General features: G+C 40.7%; 1 protein-coding gene across 2 annotated transcripts in view; it reads left to right on the top strand.

The window, feature by feature from the left end:
- PLEKHM3 (pleckstrin homology domain containing M3) overlaps positions 1–20,762 on the top strand; it is a 211,094-nt gene that overhangs the window by 90,369 nt on the left and 99,963 nt on the right. For both annotated transcript variants that reach the window (XM_012446309.3, XM_012446310.3), the window contains exon 5: positions 5,455–5,648. In XM_012446309.3, coding sequence (XP_012301732.1) covers positions 5,455–5,648 — 194 coding nt within the window. The remainder of the gene's footprint in view (positions 1–5,454; positions 5,649–20,762) is intronic.

Consider the following 20,762-nt stretch of genomic DNA (forward strand, 5'->3'; position numbering starts at 1 on the left):
CACCTGGCTAATTTCTTATATTTTTAGTAGAGACTGGGTTTCACCATGTTAGCCAGGATGGTCTCTATCTCCTGACCTCATGATCCGCCCGCCTTGGTCTCCCAAAGTGCTGGGATTACAGGCATGAGCCACTGTGCCCGGCCGATGTCTCAGTTTTAATATGCAAACATGCTGTACTTTGAATCTCCAAGAAAAGAAAGTGGTGTGTGGCATGTATCTTATTGGACCTCAGAAAATCTTTTTTGTGGGACTAGTGTTCCTTCGAACACAAGTTGAGAAAAACTGAATTAGATTATCTTTATTAGTCCTTGTTATTCTATGATTATGTTCTCTCCTGTTTCATTCTGGTACATTTTCCTCCTTTTTATAAAAATAAAGTCCTCACTGCCACCACCATAATTCCATGTCATCTCCAAATTGCTATCTATGGTTAAAAATTTCCTTTGCCCCATTACTTTATTGCCAGGGGCTATTTTTGTGGGGGAGCATACCAGAACACTCTCAGGATTATGCAAACCTGAACAACATTCAAGAACTTTGTTTTTAAGAGGTGGCTGTCACCAGCATAACAAGAGTCATATTATGTTCGAATCTATACTGATTACACTTAATGTCCAAATCAAATGAAATTTGTGTTTACTTATAAATGTATGTGTGTAAATAGCAGATCTGGTTATTATTAGTTTGTAGCTAATCATAATGTGATTTTACCATTTTCTCCACCTCCTCCTGAATGTGAGGTAGGGGCAGAGGCCTGTTTCCTCTTGGATTCCTCCTTCTCATCTCTCTTGAATCATGTAGACTGCGGGGTTGTGAAGACAGAGTCAGTTCACAAACTGCAGCACAATCACAGTCACAGAGTTGAGTTCTTATAGCTTCAACTATTCTGTTTTTAAGCTACAAGAGCTATGAAAAGAAATTCATTCATGTGAATAGAATGAATATCATTAATAAATAGTATTTGGTAAAATACTAATAGTAATACTAATGTGAATGGAGTGGTATCATGGAAAAGAGTTCCAGCCCAAACCATTCATTTTTAAAAACAGCATTTTGAGCTCATCCATCTGTACCCACCTATGAGCTGAACTTTTCTTTACATCAGAAATGGCACTCAGGCTTTTTGTGTTTTTCCTTTTGAGACGGAGTCTCGCTCTGTCACCCAAGCTGGAGTGCAATGGCACAATCTCGGCTTACTGCAGCCTCCGCCTCCTGGGTTCAAGCAATTATCCTGCCTCAGCCTCCCGAGTAGCTGGGATTACAGGCATGCACCACCCTGCCTGGCTAATTTTTTGTATTTTTTAGCAGAGACGGAGTTTCGCCATGCTGGCCAGGCTGGTCTCAAACTCCTGACCTTGCGATCCATCTGCCTCAGACTCCCAAAGTGCTGGGATTACAAGAGTGAGCCACCGCGCCTGGCCCTTTTTAAGTTTTTCATAATTTGGTTGGCAAAAAGTAGGATGGTAGCTCTTAGCTCTTAGTTGGAACATAGTCAATATTTACATTTAATTCGTGTAATATTTATATTAACAAAAAATAAAGTTTCTCTCACATAAACTTTATCACCTAAGAATATCATTGGCTTTTGTTCCTAAGTGACTTTTTTTTTTTTTTAACATTTTCTTTTTTAATTAGAGTTGAGTTTCAGAGTACAATCCTCATACCAGTATGGAGGGTCATTTAGAGCTTAGGAAATCGCCAGGCGCAGTGGCTTACGCCTATAATCCCAACATTTTGGGAGGCTGAGGCTGGTGGATCACCTGAGGTTGGGAGTTCCAGACCAGGCTGACTAACATGGAGAAACCCTATCTCTAAAACAAAAATAATAAAATAAAAAATAATGGTAATTAAAAAATAAAAAATAAATTAAAAAAGAACTTAGGAAATCAGTGGGGATACAGTGCTCTCTTTTGCAAATACAATATCCCATACCAAATTTTGAGTTGTCTCAAAAATTCTCTCACCAATTGTTAGCAGTGGCCGATTCTCAAAAACGAGCGCATGTGCTCAGCCTTGCTGACAAAAACGTCTGAACGTGGTGGGGATTTGTTCATGTACACAGGCAGCAGCCGTAGCGATGCGCACCATATGCCTACTGCTAGTAATAGCTGGTGAAGGCAGCGCCTTTGGCATTATTGAAACTAGTTCTGTTTTTGTTTTTTGTAATTTCGGTTTATGAATACTGATATCAGTGGCTGCTGTTCCGTTTATCTCACTGCTTTTACTCTCTCTGTAAAAGATTTTTTTCTTCCTTTTGGGTTTAAGTACCACCTGAAGAGAGAAGCCTTTTAAGGCCTGGGAGACTGGCCAGTGCCCTCTGTCCCTCTGTTCACCTACTAAAAGGTAGCATTGTTAACCTAATTCAGCAGGGCTCTGACTCCTTATAAACACTGCTCAATAGAGCCAGAAAGACTAATTGAATTGTACAATGCATCATTTTTTAGCAACAGTTTCAAGTGGGTTGTACTTCATTTCCCAAAACACCATCAGTCTTTTCCTCATTTTAAGGTATTTAAATATAGCAAATATTTAATCATGATAAATAAAATATTTAAACCCAATTCCTTCTTTCCCCACTGAACTGTGGGTTTTTATACCTAGAAACAGGGCCATGCTTGTTTTATTCTCCACTGAATGTCTAATGCCTGCTACCGTATCTGGCATGTATCTGTGTCTATTAATATATGCCTCAATAATGAAAGTGAGGATTAGCTCTGTCACCTTAGAATACCTGTTATTGCCAATCTGGTTAAATAGTTGAAGATTTTGGCTAATTTTAGGTACCTCTTTGTGACCTGGATTTTCAGAGACTGTAAACTTCTCTAATTCTATAACTCTAATTCTGCAGGATGCTATAGGATCACACAACACAAGGTACCTCAAAAATAACTGCTTATAAGGAAAACAATTAGACTTTTATTTTTTAAATGATATATTTTTTTCCATTCCTATAAAGAACATAAACTTTGGTATAAGCTTTACAACATAAGAAAATGATCATATTGAGTGAATTTTATGTTTATGTATAAGAAATGTATAATCAACATATAATAGCCATACATTTAATTATCACATGTACATATTGAGGGGTTTTTATGTTTGTATCTGCCTGTTGTACTCTCCTCTGTCCTGCATTTATTCACCAAGTGACTTTCAGTTTATCTTCTACACCCAGATCCATTGCCACCTGCTTTGCCAGCCCTCTCCCCACCAGGCTCCCAACCCTCACTCCACCAGGAGAGTTGATTTCCTCCTCCTCTAAGCTGCCAGTGGGCCCCATCCATACTTCATCCCTCTTTTGTAGCAGATGACAGGCTACACACTGCATGTTATATGTGGTTTTGTTTTAAATATTTGTCTCATGCTAAACAGTGTGCCACTTGAGGGTAGGAACTGTATCCTATATATCTTTATTAATATACTTTTAGCCTAGCATATGAAACATAGTAGATTTTTAATTATCTTTTTAATAAGCAAAGTTTTTTGTTTATTTGTTTTACTGTTGAGTTCTAACCTTGCTCCTAGAGAAGTTTTAATGGAAACATTTTAGAGAGGTTTTACCTTCCATAAATAGAGACTGAGCCAACTTTCTATGTATTAGTAGCCAATCTACATCTCAGTATCAGTGATTGGTAGAGATTCCGAAAAATTATCCTCACATTATACATTATTTAAGCCATTCCCTCTGTATCTCTGAGATACTGTGTTTCCATTTACTATTTATTTCTACTGATGAGAATGACATTATAAAATGAACTTTTAGCCCAAGCACGGTGGCTCACACCTGTAGTCCCAGCAGTTTTGGAGGCTGAGGTGGGCAGATCACCTGAGGTCAGGAGTTCAAGACCAGCCTGACCAACATGGAGAAACCCTGTCTATACTAAAAATACAAAATTAGCTGGGCATGGTGGTGCATGCCTGTAATCCCAGCTACCCAGGAGGCTGAGGCAGGAGAACTGCTTGAACCCAGGAGGTGAAGGTTGCAGTGACTCAAGATCGCGCCATTGCACTCCAGCCTGGGCAACTAGGGTGAAACTCTATCTCAAATAACAATAATAATAAAATAAAATAAACTTTCATAGTCTTGTGGATTACTACTCGACGTGGATACAGAGTTGGATGGATATATTGGCTGGAGTCAGCCCAAGTTCAAAGTTGTAATAAGAGCAACTTTTTTCTGTTCATTGAAGCAGTGTATTTGAGCTGGTTTGCTATTCAGCCAGATTATTCTGCAAAGAATATCCTTTTGAATTTTCTAATATGTACATGATTTACCTTTTTTTTTTTTTTTGAGATGGAGTCTCACTCTGTCACCCAGGCTAGAGTGCAGTGGCACGATTTCAGCTCACTGCAACCTTCGCCTTCCAGGTTCAACCAATTCTCCTGCCTCAGCCTCCCAAGTAGCTGAGATTACAGGCATGTGCCACCACGCCTGGCTAATTTCTGTATTTTTAGTAGAGATGGGGTTTCGCCACGTTGGCCAGGCTGGTCATAAGCTCCTGACCTCAAGTGATCTTCCCACCTCGGCCTCCCAAAGTGCTGTGGTTACAGGCATGCCCTACCACACTTGGCCTTGATTTACCTATTTTTTTAAAGTGGCTACTTTTTAAAAAGTGTTATGAAATATTCATCCTTATATATGCACATATGAATTTATATTGTTTTTTAAAAATAGGTATTTGTGTTAAGACAGTCTTCTTGGCCGGGCGCTGTTGCTCACGCCTGTAATCCCAGCACATTGGGAGGCCGAGGTGGGCGGATCACGAGGTCAAGAGATGGAGACCATCCTGGCCAACATGGTGAAACTCCATCTTTACTAAAAATACAAAAAATTAGCTGGGCATGGTGGTACGCTCCTGCAGGCCCAGCTACTCGGGAGGCTGAGGAGGAAGAATCACTTGAACCCAGGAGGCAGAGGTTGCAGTGAGCCGAGATCATGCCACCGCACTCCAGCCTGGTGACAGAGCAAGACTCCATCTCAATTAAAAAAAAAAAAAAAGACAGTCTTCTTAATTAATTCCTTTTTTTTATTTTGAAATAATCATGGATTCACAGGAAATTGCATAGACAATTCAGAGAGGTTCTGTGTACCTTTCACACATTTTCCTCCCTTGGCTACATCTTAGGCAATTAAGGTAATATCAAAAACAAAAACAGCAAATTGTTATTGATATAATGGGTCAATATAATGGCACCATACTTTGCCATTCTATCCCATTTCCAGTAATCACCACTGCAATCAAGATACAGAATTAATAAATTCCTTCCTAGCTTACAGTTGAATGTCTGGAAAAGAGAGAAACCAAAATTTACATTTAATTCAACTACAGACTTTTTCATTTGGCTGTGTTTAGAAAATAATCGTGTTCTTTTGATAGTTCAGCTATGGTTCCTAGTTTGAGCAGGTGTGGAGAGCCGGGTACTTCGCCAGGACTGACCACACTTGTTTCGTAGGTGTCAAAGCAGGCCAAGGAGTTTCTGGAGTATGTGTACGAGGAGCCGCTCATCGACATCCAGCAGGAGAACGCCATGCTGTACCACCACGCAGAGCCACTGGCTGCTGTGCTGCGGCTGCGGCAGCGGCTGAAATCACTCCGAGCCTATTTGTTCAGCTGCCGGGCAGCGGTGGCAGAGGATCTTCGCCGCAGGTAAGAGTCATAAATGTCAGACGGCTCCCGTTTGTTTTTCTTTCCGCCCCTGGAGGGTGGTTAGATGATCTCGAAAGGGCCTTTCCAGACTGCCTCTAATTCTGTGGCTCTCCCTCGCCTCTCCACTGCCAGTCTCTCTCTGGGCTCATCTTTTACTTTTTTTACTCCAAGGTTCGCCATTTGTTTGAGCCAAGCAAAATGAAAATAACATTCACCATTACTGAAAGCTTTCACCCATGGATCGAGTGCCCAGGATGGTGAACACTTCTCTTAACAATATGTTAATTTGAGATAATAATCATGGGAGTATCTATATTGGTCACTTATGTAGTATTTTATACTTTTCCCAATTTTAATTCCTGTTTCTCATCAGCAAAAAATAATCATGTTTAAAATAGTTCATAACTAAAAAACACATTTTCAGTGTGAAATTAGTAAATGGTTATTCAAATTTTATTTTATATATGTATTATTATTATTTTTAAAGATTAGAGGCAGAGCCTCATTCTGTTGCCCAGCTGGTCTTAAAATCCTAGACTCAAGCCTCCTACTTCAGCCTCCCAAAGTGTTGGGATTACAGACATGAGCCACCGTGTGGGCTTCAAATCTTATTTTCCATACAGAAACAAATACCCAAAGTTGGTCAGTGATGCAGGCAGTAGAGCTATAATTAAAATGCACAGGCCCAGGATTTTGCCTTTTATCTTACTGTCAGTGCAGGCTGCTTTCCCGTAGCTTAGTTAGCTCATAGTTCATAGAACACCAAGTCCAAAGCAGGCTCAGATCCTTAAAGTTGAGACTAAAATGTGCCTGCTCTCATAACATTCCTTTTTTACACACAGATTTTATAGGCATTTAAAGTCTCACCCTTGGCATATACCAACTAGCTTATACTTGAAATAATTGTTTATGGTATTCATAAGTCTCTAAAAATACCTTTTAGTTTTTGTGTTTTAATAGAAATGACCAGCAGCATACGTTCGTCATGTTAAATGGTTTTGGAGATAAGCCTACCTGCATAAGAACCTTTAGAAAGTATTGAAGTGATAGAATTTGCAATTTGAGATCCAGTTAGATCCAAAGAAACTGACATAACCCCAGGCATCTAAAAAGAACTAAATCTAGATAGTGAAGGATATATAATATCTAGACAAGCTCTCATAAAATGATAATGAAAAGACAGCTGCCATAAAGCAAAATACTTCTCAGTGGTAGTCATTCTATTACCTAGTTGTTTTTCAGAAAGCACCAGAAAGTGGTCAAGATTTATTCTTCTAAAGTCTAGGAAGATCTTAATTTTAAAAGATCAGGGCTTTCCTTGGAAGGCAGTAGAATTATACATCTCAAACTAATTTACCAACTAAACCAGATACAAGATTTTTAATGTTCAAAGTATGTTCTGTTATTTTCAGTACCTTTCGGCATTGCTCAGAGCTTATTTTTCTTGTGCCTGTATTTCTAGACAATATTAAAATCTCTACATGGGAATCATGTTAGATACCTTTATGGTATAATGTTTTGCTTTGCTTAAAATATGCCAAATCAGGGCACACATTTAGAAATTAAATAGAAGGTCCTCTCCTCATATGGATGACTAAGAATCCCTACTCTATTCCAGCAGTCTGGTGGTTTACCACCATGTACTGTGCCTTATGGCCGGACCACCAGGAAAGAAATGGGAATCCTAGAAACAAGGCACTCCCAAAGCTATGAGAATGAAGACAGCATTTTCCCCCTTAATTCTCCCGTTTCCCTTCATTTTTCTCTTGTTTGTAACCATTATAAAATACAATGCCTGGCATAAGGTATCTATTCAGTAATTATTGAATGGATAGATGGAGGGAGGGACGGATGTATAGTAATTGTCACTTTAGACCACTGAGCAAAGGCTAGTAGCCCAACTTTGAGGAGGGAATCATCTTCAGAGTCTTCTTTTTCTTACCTCCATGTTTTTCACTTAACATAATATCTTACCCATCCAAAACACTCAAAAATAGTTGTTGAATGAATAAGCATATGAATGAAAGAGCAGTCTAATCAGTTCAAAAACTTTAGATGGTTCTGTTTCTGAGATAACTCTCAAATCTTTCCTCTCCTTTTCACTGCTTTTTTTGTTTTTTTAATAGAGACAGGGTTTCTCCATGTTGGTCAGGCTGGTCTCGAACTCCTGACCTCAGGTGATCCTCCCACATCAGCCTCCCAAAGTGCTGGGATTACAGGCATGAGCCACTGCACCCGGCCTCCTTTTCACTTCTAATATACTACCCTGATTGAGAATCTCAAGGCTATTTCAGTGTCCTTCTTCTAATTAGTCTAACATTTCTTTTCTCTTCAATCCAACCTTTGCATTAGATAAATTATTTAAAATAGAAGTATAGAATTCAAGATCTGCCCAAGTCTAGCCTAGCATATTTTTATACTCTCAAATACCCTGCACTTTAGGCAAAAATTATTACTTTGCTCTCAAGGCATTCTCTTGTGGGAATTAAATGACTTCACACAACTGAAGTGCTTAAACCAGTGCTTAGTCATAGTAAGCATGCAACAAATACTATTATTGTTATTATCACTTTCTTATCCTAGACTGTTTTTATATCTGGCTTTAAAAGTATTTGATAAAATATTCCACCTAAAAGCTACCCCCTGTTATTCTCTCTGCTAGAATTAATCCTCTTCTCCTGCTGCTATGTCAAAAAAGGAGTGAGCAAGGGAGAGTGGGATGGAAAGCTAGCTGGGCCCAGGCCTGCAGTTTCTGCTTATATATACATGCACACTTCTCCATGTGATTGTTTCGTAAAATGGGTGGAGCACTCTCCCTGCGAGCCAACAATGAGACATTGATTCCTACAGAAACTGAGGAAGCACTGTTTTATTTTAAATTTTTTTATTTTGGATTTCCTCTCCTTACATGTTGTTAAAATATTGTTTAGGGTTGCCATTTCTCTCCAACCTGAGGCAGAGAAAAGTGTGCTAGTAGCAAGTAGTACTTCTACAGCTTTTGAGGGAGGGGTAAGTTGAGGAGGCTGGTCTTGAATTTTTTCAAATCTTTTTTTTTTTAATTTAATTAAAATGTAATTTTAAAAAATTGTTTTCCTAGCCAGTAAATCATCAGGGATGATTTATTTTGAAATATGACTATTTAGTGAAATAATCTCCAAGAGTTTTGCTGAAGTGTTCATACTTCCTGCAGCCAACTTACACATATTTTTTTTTTTGAGACGGAATTTTGCTCTGTCACCCAGGCTGGAATGCAGTGGCGCGATCTCAGCTCACTGCAACCTCCGCTTCCCAGGTTCCAGCAATTCTCCTGCCTCAGCCTCCTAGGTAGCTGGCATTACAGGCACATGCCACCACACCCGGCTAATTTTTGTATTTTTAGTAGACAGGGTTTCACCATGTTGGCCAGGCTAGTCTTGAACTCCTGACCTCAGGTGACCCACCTACCTTGGCCTTCCAAAGTGCTAAGATTACAGGTGTCAGCCACCATACCTGGCCAGCCACACGTTTTTTTTTGAGACAGAGTCTCGCTCTGTCGCCTAGGCTGGAGTGCAGTGGTGTGATCTCGGCTCACTGCAACCTCTGCCTCCCAGGTTCCAGCAATTTTCCTGCCTCAGCCTCCCGGGTAGCTGGCATTACAGGCATGCACCACCACACCCAGCTAATTTTTGTATTTTTAGTAAAGACAGGGTTTCTCCACATTGCCCAGGCTGAATCTGGCTTCTTAAAAACAAAGTTAGTCACCAGTACCTTTGTATGTGATGAGTTTATCCAAAATCAATATTTAATGCTCCCTTTGTTTTACCTGCAAGGGCGGCAAAAAAAAAACCTCCCTCATCTAAAGTGGGGGAGTTTAAACAGTGAGGTGAACTTGCTGGACTTAACTAATCTTCTATATCCCTGATAGAAATTAAAAGAGGGAAGAGTTGATGGGGAACCAAAAAAAGCAAGAGAATCCAGTTCTTATCTAGTAGTAAAAGGCATCTCTTCCTGCCTGGTTTTTACTTCGATGTGAGAGTGCTCATTAATCTCCAGCAAGTAGGCCCAACATGCCGAAGACCTGTCAGCACCATATAAACAGAATAAAGCAAACTGTTAATATTGCTGTCGTGAGAAAACTGAAAACAGACTGATTAATTGTATTGGCACTCGACCGCCAGGGAGCCAGCTTTGGCCGTCGCCTTATTAGGGAAGTCACAGTTTGCTTTTAGGCCTTTCATTATGATGGCTGTCCGGTTTTCATCCTCACTGTTTTTGTTATTGTTGTTAAATGAACGCCTTGTTCTTGAACCCATACTGCACATCTTGACTGGCAGGGGTGATTAGTTTAGAAAAAGTCAGTGTCCTCCCTGAAGCCTTAATGTTTACAGTGCTGACAATTCACTGTTTCTGAGGACTCCCAGATGGCGGTCCTGCTGAATTAGTTCAAGATCTAGTTAACTTTTCATGAGAAGAATTATTTACAGTGTCTACACATGAAGGTGCATGAGGAACTCTGTGGAAAATCTGGGCATACATGGCAACATCAGGACACATCTGGATTGGTAGCTGTTAGGGAAATTTCTGGGAGGGACGTTAAGAATTGCTAGTAGGAGCGTCAGCTCTTGCTGAACACAGGAACAGCAGGATGTGTCACAAACAGGCACAGTAGAATGTGTCACCTCAAGGCCAAATTTGGCCAGCAGACATGTTTTGTTTGGCCTTACAGGGATGGCCCCAGTAAGTTATGAAATTGTGAAATAGTTGCCAACATTTAAAAAAATCAGGAGTTTTTGTGCACACACAAAGTGAAGCGTTCTGGTTTCTCTTGGGAAATGAGTTCTGATGGCACAGAACTTCCCTCATTCTGTGTAGCAGAGATTAGCTTTAGACACTGGAGGCTCCACTTTGCCATAACCTCTTCTGCTCTAGTTTGTCTCCCCAAACCCAGTGTCACTTGGTATATAGCATATTGCTGCCCTGTTTTTCTCATCTCTAGCCCATTTAATTCATTTATGATAGTTCCCCAGGCCTAGGCATTTGAGGTTTTAACTCCAAAGCCATGTAATTAAATATTAAGACTAGAGTTTGCAGATGTCTCAGATACTAGATCCATAACTCAGTGAGGAAGTCCATCTCAAAGGATGCCGAACGTCTAGATTTCTCTCAAAAGACAAACATGAAGAGGCTTGTACAACTAGAAGAAATAACAGCAGGTGAACTTCAAAGTTTCTCAGAAGATGGGTGGAGGTGTCCTAGGGCTTGGGCTAGACCATTACAACACGCCCCGCAGGCAGCTGCAGTGCAGTGATTTGAGGGAGGGACCATTACCTGCAGCGGCAGCCTCACCACAAAGCTAAAGCTTAGAGCTGGGTTACCAAGCCCAGGTGGAGCAAACTGAGAAAAAATAATAAAGTGAGGACACAAATGGAGGCGGTTTATTATAAACTCTGAGTTAAGTTGGACTGTCTGGGCTCAGAGCTCACTGCTATCTCTGATAGCTCTCAGAACCAGTTTTCTCACCTGGAGGTAATAACCACCTCACAAGGAAAGTGTGAGGATTCAGGGAATAATGTCCAGAACACAATAAGCTCTCAGGAAATGTTAACTCTTATTTTTTTGTTTTATTTTTATTTATTTATTTGTTGTTGAGACAGAGTCTTACTCTGTCGCCCAGGCGGGAGTGCAGTGGCACAATCTCGACTCACTGCAACCTCCATCTCCCAGGCTCAAGCAATTCTCCTGCCTCAGCCTCACGAGTAGCTGGGATTATAGGCATGTCTACCACACCTGGCTAATTTTTGTATTTTTAGTAGAAAGAGAGTTTCACCATGTTGGCCAGGCAGGTCTTGAACTATTGACCTCACATAATCCGCCCGCCTCAGCCTCCCAAATTGCTGGGATTACAGGCGTGAGCCACCGCACCCGGCCTTAGCTTTTATTTTAAGTAGATCACAATTCAGGAGGAGTTAGTAGGTGAACAGGAGAGAAGAGGCAAAAGAAAGATGAGCCTGGAGGCATCGAAGAGGCTGGGATTCAGGGAATTGCCACAACTTTCTGTGCAGAGCACACAGCATCAGTAGAAGTTATGAGATGCGGACTCTGGCCCATCAGTAGTGATGCAGCGGGATCCTTCAGGGACCATGCCCTTAATTCCCATTCCCTGTTTCTAGCATATTTAATTAATGTCATACTCTCTAATTTTTTCACCTGTCCTCTCACTTTAAAAAAACAAAACAAAAACCACAAAAAAAAACCACTCCCCTGTTCGTACTACCACCTAAGATCCCATCTTAAGCATTCCTTTTACTGTCAAAATTCTCAGAACTGCCTGGCGCAGTGGCTTACACCTGTAATCCCAGCACTTTGGAGGCTAAGGTGGGTGGATCACCTGAGGTTAGAAGTTCAAGACCAGCCGGATCAACATGGAGAAACCCTGTCTCTACTAAAAGTACAAAATTAGCTGGGCATAGTGGTACATGCCTATAGTACCAGCTACTCGGGAGGCTGGGGAGGAGAATCGCTTGATCTCGAGAGGCAGAGGTTGTGGTGAGCCGAGATCACTCCATTGTACTCCAGCCTGGGCAACAAGAACAAAACTGTCTCAAAAAAAAAAAAATTTCAGAAGTGTCTCCATTTCCCTTTTGCCCATCCACTTCTGACATGGTCCCTTGCAGCCTGACTGTGGATTACTCTCTTCTCTGACCTCTTGACTTCCTGAGGCCCTTGTTTCTTTGGCCTCCTGGGCATTGTTGGTCGCCCTTTCTTCTAGACTTCCTTCTCCCTGTCCTTCTCTGCACTCTGTCCTGTCCGAGTCTTCCCCTTCTTCTTGCCCTCACTGCCTCCATATCTTCCTCTAGCTCCTTAATGCTAGAAATATCCAACACCTTGGCTGCCCTTCTGCATAATACTCCAGCCTTGACAGGAGGCAAAGTGGCAACTTTATGTGACCTAGTAGAGGGTGCCCCTTTCTTGGGGCACTTAGGGTTTTTTTTGTTGTTTGTTCGTTTGTTTGGTTTGTTTCGTTTTTAGACAAAGTCTCACTCTGTCACCTAGGCTGGAGTGTAGTGGCACGATCTTGGCTCACTGCAACCTCCGCCTCTCAGGTTCAAGCAATTCTCCTGCCTCAGCCTCCTACGCAGATGGGATTACAGGCCTGCGTCACCACACCTGGCTAATTTTTGTATATTTAGTAGAGATGGGTTTCACCATGTTGGCCAAGCTGGACTCGAACTCATGATCTCAAGTGATCCACCCACCTCAGCCTCCTCAAGTGCTAGGATTACAGGCATGAGCTGCCACACCTGGCCTTCTCAGGGCACTTTGTTGTCGTCTGCAGGGAGTCGTGGTTCCTCTGTAACTCGACACTGACTATAAGGTGACAGCGTTTGGCCTAGCACTCTTCCTTGAGGAGATCACCCACTAGTTTATTATGTCCAGCTGCCTACTGGACGTCTCCACTTCAAATCGAAGTCAATTTTTCCCTGAAAAATATATCCATGTGGGCCAGGTGCAGTGGGCATGGTGGCATGCACCTGTAGTCCCAGCTACTGGGGAGGCTGAGACATGAGAATCGCTTGAACTTGGGAGGTGGAAGTTGCAGTGAGCCGAAATCGCACCACTGCACTCCAGCCTCGGAAACAGAGCAAGACTCCATCTCCAAATAATATATATATATATATATTCATGTGGTCAGGTGTGTTTCAGTTAATTACGGCGTCAGTCTCTTATTTTTCCCTAATTTGAACCGTGACATAGTCCGAGAGCTTTGCTTTAAGGTTCTCTAAGAGCGAGTCAGATTTTCCCCTTTTCATTCCCATTGCCATCCCCCTTGTCTCTACTCTCATCACCTTATTTCAATAATTTTCTTTCTTTTTTGAGACAGAGTTTTGCTCTTGTTGCCCAGGCTGGAGTGCAATGGCACGATCTCGGCTCACTGCAACCTCTGCCTCCCAGGTTCAAGTGATTCTCCTGCCTCAGCCTCCCTAGTAGCTGGGATTACAGGCATGCGGCACCACACCCAGTTGATTTTGTATTTTTAGAAGTGATGGGGTTTCTCCGTGTTGGTCAGGCTGGTCTCAAACTCCCGACCTCAGGTGATCCACCCGCCTCAGCCTCCCAAAGCCCTGAGATTACAGGCTTGAGCCACCGTGCCCAGCTATTTCGGTAATTTTCTAACTGGGGATTCTACCTCCCATGGTACGACTCCTCAGTCCCTCTAACATATGTACTACTGTAAAATGGTCTTATTAGACTGTGAGTAGTTCAGCTACCTACAGGATAAAGCAAGACCCTTGGATGGGTTTTTAAGGATCTGTGTCATCTGACCATGACCTACATGCACAACTTTAACTTCCACATGATCCCTACGTGGACCACACCACGAGCCAGAATCTTCTGCTGTTCCTGATGGACCACAGCCACCCTAGCCCAGCCACAATGACATACTCATTTCCCCGACACCAGCTGCCTCCCAGTCCTCTCGACTTGACTAGGCTACTCTTACTGTAAAGGCAACTCAAGTGCTGCCTCTTCCCACCTGTCCTCAGTAGCTGATCCTTTCTCTGGGCTCTTCCAGCAGTGATCATCTGGACCACACATTTGGCACTTAAGGGCTTGGATGGTTTTCATCTCCTTTTGTATATATCCTCTCTTACTGGCTAGATCAGAAGGCCCTTAAGGGTCATGATTGTCCTTGAAACCTAAAATAGAAGACTACACATGCTAGCTGTGCTAATAATTGTAATTAGGTGTAGGATAGTTTAATGTATATGAAGATAAGTATGATTTCATTAGTCACAAAGTACTTTCCCTTAAATATCTTATTTGTTCTTTACAGCAGCCCTTTTAGATAGGTAGGGCAGATGGTATTTAGAAAGAAGAGAAAGCATCACTAAACATCAGGGAAATGCAAATCAAAACCACAATGAGGTATCATCTCACCCCATAGATGAGAGGATGTGGAGAAAAGAGAACTCTTATAAATAGTTGGTGGGAATGTAAATCAGTACAAGATCCATGAAAAACAGCATGGAACTTCCTCAAAAAATTAAAAATAGGCTGGGTGTGCTGGCTCACGCCTGTAGTCCCAGCACTTTGAGAGGCTGAGACAGGCGGATCACCTGAGGTCAGGAGTTCGAGACCAGCCTGACCAATATAGAGAAATCCCTCTCTACTAAAAATACAAAATTAGCCAGGCGTGGTGGTACATGCCTGCGATCCCAGCTACTCAGGATGCTGAGGCAGGAGAATCGCTTGAACTCTGCAGGCTGAGGTTGCAATGATCTGAGATCGCACCATTGCTCTCCAGCCTGGGCAACAAGAATGAAACTCTGTCTCAACAAAAAAAACCACACACACACACACACACACACACACACACACACAACAAAAATACAACTAAAAATAGAACTACCATATGACCCAGCAATCCCACTACTGGGTATATAGCCAAAGGAAAGGAAATCATTAGTCAAATTGATATCTGTATCCTCATACTTACGGGAATCCCACTATTCACGAGAACCGAAATGTGGAAGTGTCCATCAAATGGACGAAGAAAATGTGGTAAATATACATAATGAAGTACTATTCAGCCATAAAAAAGAGTGAAATCCTGTCATTCACAGCAATATGGATGATCCTAGATGATGTTAAGTGAAATAAGCCAAGCACAGAGAGACAAATACTACATGTTCTCACTCATATGCAGGAACTAAAAAAGTGGATCACATAGTAGAGGGTAGAATAGTGGTCACTAGAGGTGGGAAAGGATAGGGGGATGAGAGGGTAAGGGAGAGGTTGGTTAACAAATACAAATTATAGTTAGATCAGAGGAATGGGTTCTGGCATTCTATAGCACTGTACAGTGAATATAGTTAACAATAATTTGTTGTATATTTTCAAATAGCTAGAAGAGTAAATTTTGAATGTTCCCACCATAAAGAAATGATAAATGTTTGCAATGATAGATATGCTAATTACCCTGATTTGATTATTATACATTGTTTAGTGTATTGAAATAGCATATTGTACCCTATCAATACAATTAGATTAAATGTCAATTAAAATATTTAATAATAATTTTTTTTGTACTTTAAGTTCTGGGGTACATGTGTAGATATTGCAGGATTGTTGCATAGGTACACACGTGCCATAGTAGTTTGCTGTCTTTATCCCCCTGTCACCTACATCGGGCATTTCTCCCAGTGTTGTCCCTCCCCAAACTCCCTACCCCCCGCTGTCCTTGTGTTCCCCCACAACAGACCCCAGTGTGTGATGCTCCCATCCCTGTGTCCGTGTGTTCTCATTGTTCAACACCCACCTATTAGTGAGAACATGCAGTGTTTGATTTTCTGTTCTTGTGTCAGTTTGCTGAGAATGATGGTTTCCAGATTCATCCATGTCCCTACAAAGGACACAAACTCATCGTTTTTTATGGCTTCATAGTATTCCATGGTATATGTGTGTGCCACATTTTCCTTGTTCAGTCTATCATCGATGGGCGTTTGAGTTGATTCCAGGTCTTTGCTATTGTAAACAGAGCCACTACGAAAATACGTGTGCATGTGTCTTTATAATAGAACGATTTATAATCCTTTGGATATATACCCAGTAATGGGATTGCTGGGTCAAATGGAATTTCTATTTCTAGATCCTTGAGGAATCACCACACTGTCTTCCACAATGGTTGAACTAATTTACACACCCACCAACAGTGTAAAAGTGTTCCTATTTCTCCACATCCTCTCCAGCATCTGTTGTCTCCAGATTTTTTAATGATCACCATTCTAACTAGTGTGAGATGGTATCTCAACGTGGTTTTGATTTGCATTTCTCTAATGACCAGTGATGATGAGCATTTTTTCATATGTTTGTTGGCCTCATAAATGTCTTCTTTTGAAAAGTATCTGTTCACATCCTTCGCCCACTTTTGAATGGACTTGTTTGTTTTTTTCTTGTAAATTTGCTTTAGTTCTTTGTAGATTCTGGATATTAGCCCTTTGTCAGATGGGTAGATTGCAAAAATTTTTTCCCATTCTGTTGGTTGCCAGTTCACTCTGATGATTGTTTCCTTTGCTGTGCAGAAGTTCTTAAGTTTAATTAGATCCCATTTGTCTTCTTTGGCTTTTGTTGCCATTGCTTTTGGTGTTTTAGTCATGAAGTCCTTGTCTATGCCTATGTCCTGAATGGTATTGCCTAGGTTTTCTTCTAGGGTTTTTATGGTGTTAGGTCTTATGTTTAAATCTTTAATCCATCTGGAGTTAATTTTAGTGTAATTTTTAAGGAAGGGGTCCAGTTTCTGCTTTCTGTACATGTCTAGCCAGTTTTCCCAGCACCATTTATTAAACAGGGAATCCTTTCCCTATTGCTTGCTTTTGTCAGGTTTGTCAAAGATTGGATGGTTGTAGATGTGTGGCATTGCTTCCGAGCCCTCTGTTCTGTTCCACTGGTCTATATCTCTGTTTTGGTACCAGTACCATGCCGTAGTAGTACAGTTTGAAGCCTTGTAGTATAGTTTGAAGTCAGGTAGTGTGATGCCTCCAGCTTTGTTATTTTTGCTTAGGATTGTCTTGGCTATGCAGACTCTCTTTTGGTTCCATATGAAGTTTAAAGTGGTTTTTTCCAGTTCTGTGAAGAAGGTCTTTGGTAGCTTGATGAGGATAGCGTTGAATCTATAAATTACTTTGAGCAGAATGGCCATTTTCAGGAAATTGATTATTCCTAACCATGAACATGGAATGTTTTTTTTCATCTGTTTATGTCCTCTCTTATTTCCTTGAGCAGTGGTTTGTAGTTCTCCTTGAAGAGGTCCTTTACATCCTTTGTTGGCTGTATTCCTAGGTGTTTTATGCTCTTTGTAGAAATTGTGAATAGTAGTTCATTCTTGATTTGGCTCTCTTTAAGTCTATTAATGGTGTATAGGAATCCTTGTGATTTCTGCACATTGATTTTGTATCCTGAGACTTTGCTGAAGTTGCATATCAGTTTCAGGAGATTTGGGGCTGAGAGGATGGGGTTTTCTAAATATAGTCATGTCATCTGCAAATAGAGACACGTTGACTTCCTCTTTTCCTAATCGAATACCTTTTATTTCTTTTTCTTGCCTGATTGCTCTGGCTAGAACTTCCAATACTATATTGAATAGGAGTGGTGAGAGAGGGCATCCTTGTCTAGTGCCAGTTTTCAAAGGAAATGCTTCCAGTTTTTGCCTGTTCAGTATGATATTGGCTGTGGGTTTGTTGTAAATAGCTTTTATTATTTTGAGATATGTTACATAGATACCTAGTTTATTGAGGATTTTTAGCATAAAGGGCTGTTGAATTTTGTCAAAGGCCTTCTCTGCATCTATTGAGATAATCATATGGTTTTTGTCTTTGGTTCTGTTTATGTCATGGATTACATTTATAGATTTGCATATGTTGAACCAGCCTTCCATCACCGGGATGAAGCCTACTTGATCGTGATGGATAAGCTTTTTGATGTGCTGTTGCATTCGGTTTGCCAGTATTTTATTGAAGATTTTTGCATCGATGTTCATCATGGATATTGGCCTATAGTTTTCTTTTTTAGTTATGTCTCTGCCAGGTTTTGGTATCAGAATAATGTTGGTATCATAAAATGAGTTACGGATGATTCCCTCTTTTTGTATTGTTTGGAATAATTTCAGAAGGAATGGTACCAGCTCCTCTTTGTATATCTGGTAAAATTCAGCTGTGAACCCGTCTGGACCTGGACTTTTTTTTATTGGTAGGCTATTAATTGCTGCCTCAACTTCAGACCTTGTTATTGGTCTATTCAGGATTTTAACTTCTTCCTGGTTTAGTCTTGGGAGGGTGCAGGTATCCAGGAATTTATCTATTTCCTCCAGATTTACTGCTTTATGTGCATAGAGTTGTTTGTAGTAATCTCTCATGGTGGTTTGTATTTCCGTGGAATCAGTGGTGATATCCCCTTTATCATTTTTTATTGCATCTATTCAATTCTTCTCTCTTTTCTTTTTTATTAGTCTGACTAGCAGTCTGTCTATTTGCTGATCTTTTCAAAAAACCAGCTTCAGGATTTATTGATTTTTTGAAGGTTTTTTTGTGTGTCTGTCTCCTTCAGTTCTGTTCTGATTTTAGTTATTTCTTGTCTTCTGCCAGCTTTTGAGTTTTTTTTTATCTTGCTTCTCTAGCTCTTTCAATTTTGACGATAGGGTGTTGATTTTAGATCTTTCCTTACTTCTCATGTGGACATTTATTGCTATAAATTTCCCTCTAGGCACTGCTTTAAATGTGTCCCAGAGATTCTGATATGTTGTGTCTTCATTCTCATTGGTTCAAAGAATATCTTTACTTCTGCCTTCATTTCATTGTTTATCCAGTTGTCATTCAGGAGCAAGTTGTTCAGTTTCCATATATTTGTGAGATTTTGAGTGAGTTTCTTAATCCTGAGTTCTAATTTGATTGCACTGTGGTATGAGAGACTGTTTGTTATGATTTCCATTCTTTTCCATTTGCTGAGGAGTGATTTACTTCTAATTATGTGGTCAATTTTAGAGTAAGTGCGATGTGGTGTGGAGAAGAATGTATATTCTATGTATTTGGGGTGAAAAGTTCTGTAGATGTCTATTAGGTCCACTTGGTCCAGATCTATGTTCAAGTCCTGGATGTCCTTGTTGATTTTCTGTCTCGTTGATCTGTCTAATATTGACAGTGGAGTGTTGAAGTCTCCCACTATTATTATGCGGGAGTCTAAGTCTCTTTGTAGGTTGTTAAGAACTTGCTTTATGTATCAGATGCTCCTGTATTGGGTACATATATATTTAGGATAGTTAGCTCTTCTTGATGCATTGATCCTTTTCCTGTTATGTAATGCCTTTCTTTGTCTCTTTTGATCTTTGCTAGTTTAAAGTCCATTTTATCAGAGAATAGGATTGCAACACCTGCTTTTTTTTGCTCTCCATGTGCTTGGTAAATCTTCCATCCCTTTATTTTGAGTCTGTGTGGATCTTTGCACGTGAGATGGATATCCTGAATACAGCACACCAATGGGTCTTGGCTTTTATCCAGTTTGCCAGTCTGTGTCTTTTGATTGGGGCATTTAGGCCATTTATATTTAATGTTAATATTGTTATGTATGAATTTGATCCTGCCATTTTGTTACTGGCTGTTGTTTTGCCCGTTAGTTGATGCAGTTTCTTCATTGCATCATTGGTCTTTACCATTTGGTACGTTTTTGCAGTGGCTGGTACTGGTTGTTCCTTTCCATGTTTAGTGCTTCCTTCAGAAGCTCTTGTAAGACAGGTCTGATAGTGACGAAATCTCTCAGCATTTGCTTGTCCGTAAAGGATTTTATTTCTCCTTCACTTATGAAGCTTAGTTTGGCTGGATACAAAATTCTGGATTGAAAATTCTTTTTTAAGGATGTTGGATTTCCTGGCTTGTAGGGTTTCTGCTGAGAGATCCGCTGTGAGTCTGATGGGCTTCCCTTTGTGGGTGACCTGACTTTTCTCTCTGACTGCCCTTAGCGTTTTTTCCTTCATTTCAACCCTGGTGAATCTGACAATTATGTGCCTTGGGGTTGCTCTTCTTGAGGAGTATGTTTGTGGTGTTCTCTGTATTTCCCGGATTTGACTGTTGGCCTGCCTTGCTAGGTTGAGGGAGTTCTCCTGGATAATATCCTGAAGAGTGTTTTCCAGCTTGGATTCATTCTCCCCATCACATTCAGGTACACCAATCAAGCATAGAAGGTCTTTTCACATAATCCCATATTTCTTGGAGGCTTTGTTCATTTCTTTTCACTCTTTTTTCTCTAATCTTGCATTCTTATTTCATTGAGTTGATCTTCAATCTCTGATATGCTTTCTTCTGCTTGATCAATTCGACTATTGAAACTTGTGTATGCTTCGCAAAGTTCTCGTGCTATGTTTTTCAGCTTCATCAAGTCATTTATGTTCTCCTCTAAGCTGGTTATTCTAGTTAGCATTTTATCTAACCTTTTTTCAAGGTTTTTAGTTTCTTTGCATTGGGTTAGAACATGTTCCTTTAGCTCAGAGAAGTTTGTTATTTCCCACCTTCTGAAGCCTGCTTCTGTTGATTCATCAAACTCATTCTCCATTGTGTTTTGTTCCCTTGCTGTTGAGGAGTTGTGATC

Source organism: Aotus nancymaae, unplaced genomic scaffold, assembly GCF_030222135.1.
Source record: "Aotus nancymaae isolate 86718 unplaced genomic scaffold, 86718_ANA_hifiasm-v0.15.2.pri h1tg000008l, whole genome shotgun sequence".
NCBI lineage: Eukaryota > Metazoa > Chordata > Mammalia > Primates > Aotidae > Aotus > Aotus nancymaae.